Source organism: Montipora capricornis, chromosome 4 (genome assembly GCF_036669925.1).
Source record: "Montipora capricornis isolate CH-2021 chromosome 4, ASM3666992v2, whole genome shotgun sequence".
NCBI lineage: Eukaryota > Metazoa > Cnidaria > Anthozoa > Scleractinia > Acroporidae > Montipora > Montipora capricornis.
This window is the reverse complement of record NC_090886.1, coordinates 42,427,903-42,437,902: the sequence shown is the minus strand read 5'-3', so window position 1 is coordinate 42,437,902 and position 10,000 is coordinate 42,427,903. Positions and strand designations below refer to the sequence as shown.

Below are 10,000 nucleotides of genomic sequence, written 5' to 3'. Positions count from 1 at the left end.
CGAACGTCGATATAAGCATCAAAATGAACCACGGCATCCGCCATTTTGTTCAAATGCTCAGACGCGGGAAACCTGGAACGAGTGCAAAGCAAATTTCCTTAATTGTGCTTATGCTGTGTTTCGTTTTCACACGACACAAGCAAATGCACTCGAACAAGGAAAAGGAAAATTTTTGATCCTTGTGCTTGTGCTTGCGTCAACCCCGTTTTCACGTCGAAATAAGCGCTGTTATGCTTGCCATTGTGATTGCATCGCTAGTGAAAACCAGGCTTTAATTAAATTTCCTTTTCTTTCCTTTTCCTTTTTTACCGAAAGTGTTCCCATTGCGAGCTGCGAGAAGAACTTGGAAGGTAGTGAAAATATAGAAGCAAGGCTGCGGGTTGTCACAGTAGCCCACTATCAAATGGATGCTCAGTGTACCAAGTGTTTTGATCTTATCAAAGAAGGAAATGACAAATAATAACAGTAACTATGTTCACAGCAACGAAAAAGGTACCTATTAACACCAGATAGATGGTCGGGCAATTTTGGCACTGGTTCATCTCCACCTTCAATAAACGACTGTACACTTTCGAAACTGATGGCTGTTGAACAATTTAGAAATTCTGTCATCAGTAGAAAAGACTACATAGAGCGGTTTTCAATTGAGTGTCGAAAGTAATTAGCGAATTGCTTTGGTTTACGATTTCTTCATTCAGTGATTGGTTCAAAGTTCTCGCGCCACTTTTTCAACCAATCAGAAGTGAAACCAAAACCAATCGTGGCTCGCGCGTGCATATTTCCCGCGCTTTGTCTCCGTCCTTTCTGATTGGCCAAAGTAATTACTTTGGTTTTGATTTTACGACACTCGATTGAACTCGCTCTAATACACTTTGTACAGGGTAACAAGTGATATCCACTGTAACAAAGTAATCAGCGGATAAATTCTGGTACGCATCTAATAAATACTTCTCCAACGCAGATTTCTGTGCGTAAAGTGTTTTCGCTTTTTCTGAGAATGGCTTACCTTCAAGTTCTTGCTGTGGAATTACCATTGTTATTTTCCGAAGCAGATTCTGCACCTATCAGGAAGCAAGACATTTTCTTTAAGAGAAATGGAACTGTTCACTCTGAAGCGTCAAGTTAAATTGATCACTTGAGCAATTAATGGTTGAAATGTTGCCGCCGACCAGAGGGTTCACTTGGAAGAGCAATGGACTGTTTCGAGAGTAAGTAGCAAGCATCTTTTGTCGAGCAATCGAGCGGGACGGTCGAGGGAAACTCGGGCGAGGCGTTTCTCTGGATTGCGTGACAAAAAGCGATTGACTTAGCAAGCGCGCGGCTCGAGTGACAGCGAAGAGACTGCAGTCTACAGCAGGAGCTTCTGGGTCCAACTCCAGCTAGACCATCAACTAAAGTCCTGAAAGAACTGGGAAGAAAGAGCAGCCTTTGAAATGATATCCGCAAACGACTGAGACGTTCCAATATCTATTTGGATAACTTAACCATCTTGTCATCTTAACAAAGTCCACCATGTAGTGGCCTACGTTTGTCACAACTTTGTACGGCGGCTAGAAGACAGGCTAGCGGAATGGAATCAGCGAGAAATTTTCAAAGAGGAAAAAATGGAATCCGCTTACCTCGGCGGTGATGGTGTTGGCTTTGCTGTCAAACTTTGGTGGTTCAGGGGGTTTGAAGTAATCAAACACAACAGCAGAGTTACTCCACGTTAATGCGATCTAACCAGACCAAAAAAAAATGCCAAAAATTATTTATTTTTCTTTCGTGCAAGTGAATCTGTCATATTCTATAACTGTCTTTGTGTGTGCCACAAGTATCGTTACCATACCTAAAAACGAGATAACGTACTGAATCCGAGTCCAATGAAAGTCAGTGTAGCTATTTCAGCCATGCGAAACATTATCAACTTAGGGGTCCAGTTTCTCTCTTAACCGATAAGGTGAGAACGTGACTACGACGTGTGATGTGACCGACTTCAAAAAGGGCTTTCAGCAGTCTATCGTTAAGTTATCAGGATTAGGTATGGTGCCTAGATGAAAGGTTAAGTTCTTTTAACAATTCAGTTGTTTCAACTCCTCACCTGTGACGAGTTATGTTCCTGAAGACCACGAGCCTTAAGCGAAACAAATGTTTAAATGATTTTCTTGATTGACTTTAACAAGCACAGTAACTCTCTTACAGCAACAACAACAATAAAAAACAGCAAGACTTCCTTGTCCAGCATGCTAAATTCAACACAATTGCCAGGTCTGGGACCCACATTTTGGCCTTTAAAGTAACTACTTTTTTTAGGTATACTTTGTAACTGAACTCGGCGGGAAGCTGGCAAAGAAGGTGGTATGGAGAAAGTGATGTCATCACCTGCCTAACTGAGAAGTAACTGGGGCAGGGGGGGGGGGTGGGGGGGAATGACACGTCTTCTTACCTTAGCTTTTTTAGAGGGGTGACCATAGAGGCATAAAAAACACTGCTCTAGATCACGCACCAGCTCCTAAAGACAATTAACAACAATTAAGAAACAGCGAACAAATAAACAAGCCAAAAAAAAAAAGTAATACATGCCTGCTTAGAGGAAGTTAGTGATGAGATTACATCACTGCTTAAAATTGAGTAGGATAAAACTAAGTCAAACGTCTTACAAACATAAGTCACACCTCTCTGGCGGTGACGACTGGTTTCGCAAGCTCCTTTGTTAAAACCTCCACTTTAAGAAACAAAAACACTCCTTCATTGGTACAGCACCATCCGCGTCTGAAACGAAAAGATCGCAATTCTCTTAGTAAAGCAAGAAAATGCAAGATGGAACATAAACCATCACCCAAAAACAAGAAAGAAAATCACATATGAATAGGAGAGTTTCAAATTTAATTGTTCGATTAAAATGTTTGCCGCTTCAACTTGTCACTAAAATTTATCGTAGTGTGTCCTGGTTTCCATTAAAATAATTAGTCCCTTTGTCTTCTTAAGCTGGGATGGTTCACAGTCAGTAAAGACACTATTCATTTTAAACGTTTAAGTATTCCGCTACTATTCAGAGAAAATTTTGTTTGATGAGATTTAAAAAGATATATAGTTGACGATGGGTTCCTTTATCTGTATATATTCAACACCCTTCTTCTCGGTACCTGCCAAGATGCTCATGCGCAGTTCGCAGAAATTGTAATGATGGTGCCATGTAACTCGCTGGCATATCACTGATAACACCGCCGGTGCTTGCATTGCTGTCCGTGTTCGCGGTCTCAGGCATTGGAATGTCAGTAGATGGAGGAGCAACTGGAGGGCATGTCTTTGAGGATTTGTCCGTTATTTCGTGGTCCTTCTCCTCGCTTTAAATTGAACAAGAGTACGATAGTAAAGGCGAAAGATGATAATTGACCATTTTCACCTATAACATGTGTCATCAAAGGGAAGCTTAATGCTTGAGACAATGATCTGTTGTTTTCCCGTGTCATAATTCGCGGGTACACTTAATTGGAAACTTGACAATTTAAACAAAACGTATTTTTTACAGGATATATTACAAAATCGCAACTGATCTTTTCCCAGATGAAATTTGGTGGTATCAACTGATTTGACAGAGATAAAGTGGCAACAGTGAGGATATTAAAAGATTCTTTATCTCCTTACCAGATAGTCGTGATAACATGGGTGACATATTACTCCTTAATTTTAGCGCAAAATTTCAGCGTTAATTTATAATTTCACATGTGAAATTAAAATGTTGCCATGGCAACTTTTCCATGAGTGCCAAAATGGCGTCCAGGTTCAAAAATAGAATAATAAAACCTGCGTTAAGTTTAGGAACGTAATTTGTCACCAATGATATTAATAGCTAATCGAACGGTATACTCATGAAATTATGGAAGCGTTTTGTCCAAAATCAAATAATTTCGCCTAAACGCTCGGGAAATTATTTGATTTTGGGCAAAACGCGAATGAAATTATGGTCACCATTTGATTACCCATACCAACTCAACTGATTTTGTCAAATTTCCGTGCTCACTAAGGTAGCACTCCAGTTTCTTTAAAAAGTAACTGCATTAGCTATTCATCTTCTACATGGCTTGATAGCTCGAAAGGAAAGGCCGGTTCACACACAACGATTTTTCGGCACGATTTGTCAGCCCGACATTATCAAAGCACGAATTGCACACGTATTTTGACACCCGACTGCCGCCCATTCGTGAAAACGAAAATCGGTCAGAAATGGCGGACCGACAAAAATAACTGCCGGCAAGTAGATCAGAATTTTGAGAATAGCGCAAGCGTACAAAATAGAAGCAATCAAAATGGCAGAAACCAAGAACACGTATGATTCGTGCTCCGATACTGTCGGACCGACAAGTCGTAGCTTGTAAACCTGCAGTGCAATTACATCGTCATAGGCTCAACTCTGCCGTTCTCGCCGAGATTTTTCAGGCTTTTTTGCAATTGCAAATGTTGTTGGATTTAAGAGCGACTAGCAATTTAAAATTAGCGAACCAATCGCCATCCGCGATGTTATCGTCTTTATTTCGCTCCTCATAGCCAGAAACAACACCACCACTTGCAACTCCTACATCAACACTGTGATTACTACCAACGACAAGTCACATGCATCATAGACCAAATCGGCTAAGTTAATGTTGTACCCAATCCAAATCTCCAGGGATTAAGATTCACATTAAATGACAGGAAAACGAGGAGAAAGGATTGGACAGTTAATTAGCACGCGGCCTTCCGTGCGAGAGGTCCTGAGTTCGATCCCGAGTGACCTCACATCCTTGCTTCGACTTCTTTCCATGGTGTAGCTTCAGCTAGCTTCATTATACCCTTAAACAGAGCACTGATGGAAAAAGGAGGGTAAAATGAGCGCACCGTCGGCTTCTTAGGAGAATACCCTCTAGAGGGTAAAGGAACTTCCGACTTTAGGTGAGATTTTCCACTGGCTGAGTGAAACGAAATAAGTGGAAAACGTTTTTCTTACTCACCGCTGGGGCCTGGGAAGTCGGTCCGCCATTTCTGACCTTTTCCCCACCCGCTCACCCAAAGATTTTCACTTGGTTGAAATTGTACGTGTATGTTGATGCTTCCGTGACCCTTCTAGTTCAAAACCTTTTTCCTCAGGCTTGTTTTGACGTATACCGTTTTACCAAATTGAATATGTCGAGATTACAATAAAGGTCAGGTTGTGGCGGGCAGCTTGGCATAGCTACCAGTGGTGTGTGAGAAATAAGGTATACCTTTACCTAAAGGTGTGGGAGGCGCGGTGGCCTCATGGGCAGTGCGCTCGATTCCGGATCGAGTAGTCCGGGTTCGGGGCCTGGCTGGGGACATTGTGTTGTGTTCTTGGGCAAGACACTTACTCTCACGGTGCCTCTCTCCACCCAGGTATATAAATGGGTACCGGCGTAATGCTGGGGGTAACCCTGCGATGGACTAGCCAGGGGGGAGTATAAATACTCCTAGTCGCTATCACCTAGTCGCGGAGATAAGCTCAGGCCTGATGGGCCCTCCTAGGCTCGTAACAGAGACTTTTACCTAAATACTTGGAAAAAAACGTTTTATTCCCAAAGGGAAAAAAAAAGAGCCAGTCGGAGGATGGATGTGGGTATCGCATGATTGTGACAAAAGGTACAACAAAAGGCTACTTGCAAAATCAAACTTTGATGAAAATTCTGTCTACTCACTGCTTGATTATTCTGTAAAGCAGCACCCATGGTTTGGCAGTAGCAAGTGGTGGCTCGGAGCTGTTTTCAGAAGCATACATGGAAGCTTCCAGAACCTGCATAAAGAACAGTCGCCTTCGTGTCAGCTTAAGGTCAAGGGCTAAGTTATTCAAAGCCCCGCCCCGCCACCACCACCGTTAAGCGATTAGCGTTTATGTGGCCCATTGGTCATCTTATCTCAACCAAACCTTTCCGTGGAAAATCTTCAGAGTGCTCACGCCACTTCCTTGCTTGCGGGTTCAAGACTAAGTGACAGGTTTCAGTACAAACCACACCAAGAGCACAGCTTCTTTTAAGACGTCCGTCAAGGGCGATGCGATAAAACAGTCGAGCGCTATTGGAAAAGACACGCCTACGCATTTTAGTTTCCATATATTTTCAAGCGGTCGGCCATATCTCGCGCGTCTGGTTTACCCCATCACACTCGATGACTGAGCGGAAGAGGGGCTTCTCGTAGTCCTGTCACTACGACACGATACTGTAATAGGCATTGGTGAAAACAGTCGACGCCAGTGAAAATTCTTGGAATAATCCTCCACACGCAATACCAATTCAGATTGTACGAGCGACGAGAGAAGCATGCACGAGGAAACCATTCAATTGCACGAGAGCTTTTTTAAGCAGGTGGTCACATATTTACTCATGAAAAAACTTTGGTATGTGAATCAAAGCTCCCATACAATATCCTGATCATACCCAATACCACTGCAAGTCATTCTGTTATTTAAGGTAATCCAACTTACCTTAATAATGTTATTTGTGAGTCTGCTGAGTTTGTCCTGAGGAATCTTATCCAGCACATCGCTGCACTCTAAAATACTCCTGCATGAACAAATGTAGACAATTATTAGAGTGATTTGAAGGTTTTCTTGTCATTTACAATTTGCTTTGAAGTCAAATCGCAGTTTTAGCATCCATCTGGGAGTAACAGGATTAATGCAAACTGTATGAATGAAATAGATTTATATATTTGAAGTGTGGGTTAAAGACGCGAGGGAGAAGTGATCCTCGCGCTTAACTGGACAATCGAAGCAATTGTCTCTTGTACACAACTAAAAAATAATATTTTTACCACAACTGCCTGTAATCTCGCAATCTGATTGGCTAATTTGCCGTTGTCGGTAAGAGTCTAGACAACGCTGCTCACGTCACGCTCGATTCAATTTGTCACGCCATTCAATAGCCAATCAGGAACGCTCATTTTGGAAAATAAACTAATCATATTGCGGGAAAGTTATAAAGTTATAGACAGCACTTGCTCTTTCTTCGTGTCAAGATTTTGGTCTCGCTCTGAAATAAAAAACTGTCTGACGATGAATATTGTGGTAAAAAACAAATCGAAAGTGGTTGGCTCCTCCTCGTGAGTCCACAACATTTTGACCGCGCACCGGTGGCTCAGTTGGTTGAGCACCGGGCTGCCATGCGGGAGGTCGTGAGTTCGACTCCGGCCGGACCAACACTCAGGGTCTTAAAATAACTGAGGAGAAAGTGCTGCCTTTGTAATAACATCCGCGAATGGTTAGACTTTCAAGTCTTCTCGGACAAGGACTATAAACCGTAAGCCTCGTCTCACAAATATCTTTTATGTTAATAAGTTCCCTGTGGGACGTTAAACATCCCACACACTATTCGAGAAGAGTAGGGGATGAAGTTCCCGGTGCTGTGGCTGTCCTTCGCGAGTGTATGGGTGAGTGATAATAGCAGGTCCACATCAGCTGTATAGCTGCCAATACTTCAAACTGCTCGAACAAATAAATAACAAACAAACAAACAAATAAACAAACAAACCACTGTGACGACGAATAACGTTGTCGATAACAGTACAGACAACGCTGAACCACTTTCGATTTGTTAAATATACAGTTTTGCAGCATCGACGTCACAGGCTTTTTCATAGGTACGTCAAATATGTGCAATCACATCGTACCCAACACTGACAAGTTCTCAAAAACAATGCTTTCAGCTAACACCAGCGGTAAAATTCTTGTTTGAAAACTTGAAATCAAGCAACTCGATTTTTGCCTTTAGTTACCCAATTAAGGTCGGAATATTTTCTTTTGGATGACTTACACGACATAGAGCATTGCACCCACATCGCAGAAGTCATGGGTTCGAATCCAGTTGGAGCCACCTGATTTTCCCACCTCGTTCCCAGGGTCTCTCTTCTCTGCCTCCATGGAGGTTGAGAAGAGAGACCCTGGGAACGAGCTTGCTGATTTTCAGGTGACTATAGGAGAGCTTTTTGCGAGGATCATTTCTCTCTTTCGTTTACAGCCTGCACTTCAAAAGTTACATTTCTTTTAGCATGGTTTATATCAAGCCTCACCTATCGACACATGCAAAGAGCCTAGAGAGAGTTGTAGACCAGGCCTCGCACGGACTCATTTGCGAAACGGCTTCATTTAGAGCAACTTCAGAACATGTAAGGCATTGCTGGAAATACAAAATGTTGAATAATGATAGCATTTAGTTTCAACTGTATTGTTCGAAACTATAAGGTGTTGACCCTAAGAACAAGTGATCATCTTCCAGCTTGAGTGTTTCTGAAATGCCACGAAAGCAAAAGCGCAATTTGTAAAATTATCAATCGGTTAGAGCGGTTTTCAATTGAGTGTCGAAAGTAATTAGCGAATTTCTTTGGTTTATGATTCACTCAGTGATTGGTTCAAAGTTCTCGCGCCACTTTTTCAACCAATCAGAAGCGACACCAAAACCAATCGTGGCTCGCGCGTGCACATTTTCTCGCGCTTTGTGTCGGCTACGTGTAATTACTTCGAATTTGGATTGGTTTACTGGATTGTCTCCGTCCTTTTTGATTGGCCAAAGTAATTACTTTGGTTTTGGTTTTACGACACTCGATTGAAACTCGCTCTATTCTTATTTTAAAAGTGGTCTTCAATCACTTGATAAACACGATTCCCAAGATCAATGTGGACCAATCATAATCACACATAAGTACGGCTTGAAGACTTTCTAACAAAACTCAGATGCCTTACACCATTCATCTCACAATGAATTTTGACAATTAGTCGTCGACGAGTGAGCCCCCCGACAGAGCCAAAGCCACCTTACCTCGTACTCCTTGAGTTTTAAAAGTGAGTCTTGTAGTAACAGTAGTTGTGCTGGTCTCTCAGGAATAGACATACCAAGCTCGCTGACCTAACAGAAGATATGATCCACATTCAGTTCATCAAAGCGGAGGGGTAGAATGCCTTGAGTCTTGGTGTTTTGCAAGTACTTCACGAAGGGGGGCTTAATTGCAATGCAAGCTATAGGTTATGGCCATTATAGGCGCTATACCCCATTTCAGAAATCTACAGTTTCCTACAGCAAAAGGTTCAACCTCACTGCCTGAATATCGCTACTTTCTGTTCGATCAGACAGGGAAGAGAGACCAGGAAAACGACATAAAATTGTTATTCCGACCCACACCTATTTTCATGGAAAAATTCGGCTTGTACCTTAGTTTTAGGTTGAGGTTGGTAAAGAGTCGGCATCAACAACTGCACGACATCTTCATAGAGGCCTGACTCATAGAGACGATGAACCTGAAATGAAGAAAAGCAATATTTGTTATTGCGTTTATACTTGCTTCAGTTTCTTCTAAAGCAAAAAAATACCATGCAAGGAGGGAGGGCTACATGTCGCTACAGATAAAGCAAAATAAATAAACAAAGAAAGAAAGCTGGAGAAGAAAGGGGAAAAAACCCTATCTGTCTGTCCTGTTGGATTGGGCTAACTTATAAGAACGGATGACCATCAAGGAATACACTGTGCTGCACACCTGGGGGTGTGGGGAAAATCATGCTGGCATAATGGCTATCCGCCATGACTCGAACCTCTGCGACGGTATGCGAGTTCAGTTTCAGTTGATCTCGACCAGAATCTAGGGTTCTCCTCTTTTAGAACTCCAGTTTTCAACCGTCAAAATCAAGTTCCAGCGAATTACACCTGACTGTTGCACTGTGCTCCAAGATCAAACTTTGACTGTAAAGGCGGTTTTCATATTACGTCATTGACGCCATGTTGGTGGATGAAAACAAAAGATCTCTCGTTAGCTACTTTTGTTCGTCCACCAGCAATTGTACATTGCATCATTGTTATGCGTGTCTCTACAGATTGGTGGCAAACCACCTATACCAAATACCATAGGCGCCATATAGTGCTTTCGGCCAGATTTCGTTGAGCTGTGCCCTACGTAATTCAGCCCTTGAGACTGCACGGAAGGGTGAATTGCAGAGCCGACTCTTCTCAATCACTTGAACGGTAGCAGGAAATTGAAACAATTGAGA

General features: G+C 42.3%; 1 protein-coding gene across 1 annotated transcript in view; it reads right to left on the bottom strand.

The window, feature by feature from the left end:
- LOC138047009 (calcineurin-binding protein cabin-1-like) overlaps positions 1-10,000 on the bottom strand; it is a 64,431-nt gene that overhangs the window by 30,895 nt on the left and 23,536 nt on the right. The window contains exons 27-38 of the mRNA XM_068893670.1: positions 9,170-9,256; positions 8,781-8,867; positions 8,035-8,141; positions 6,452-6,530; positions 5,670-5,764; positions 3,126-3,326; positions 2,655-2,751; positions 2,426-2,491; positions 2,081-2,113; positions 1,620-1,718; positions 1,007-1,061; positions 497-584 (exon numbers count right to left, since the gene is read on the bottom strand). Of these exons, the coding sequence (XP_068749771.1) occupies positions 497-584; positions 1,007-1,061; positions 1,620-1,718; positions 2,081-2,113; positions 2,426-2,491; positions 2,655-2,751; positions 3,126-3,326; positions 5,670-5,764; positions 6,452-6,530; positions 8,035-8,141; positions 8,781-8,867; positions 9,170-9,256 (1,094 nt within the window). The remainder of the gene's footprint in view (positions 1-496; positions 585-1,006; positions 1,062-1,619; positions 1,719-2,080; positions 2,114-2,425; positions 2,492-2,654; positions 2,752-3,125; positions 3,327-5,669; positions 5,765-6,451; positions 6,531-8,034; positions 8,142-8,780; positions 8,868-9,169; positions 9,257-10,000) is intronic.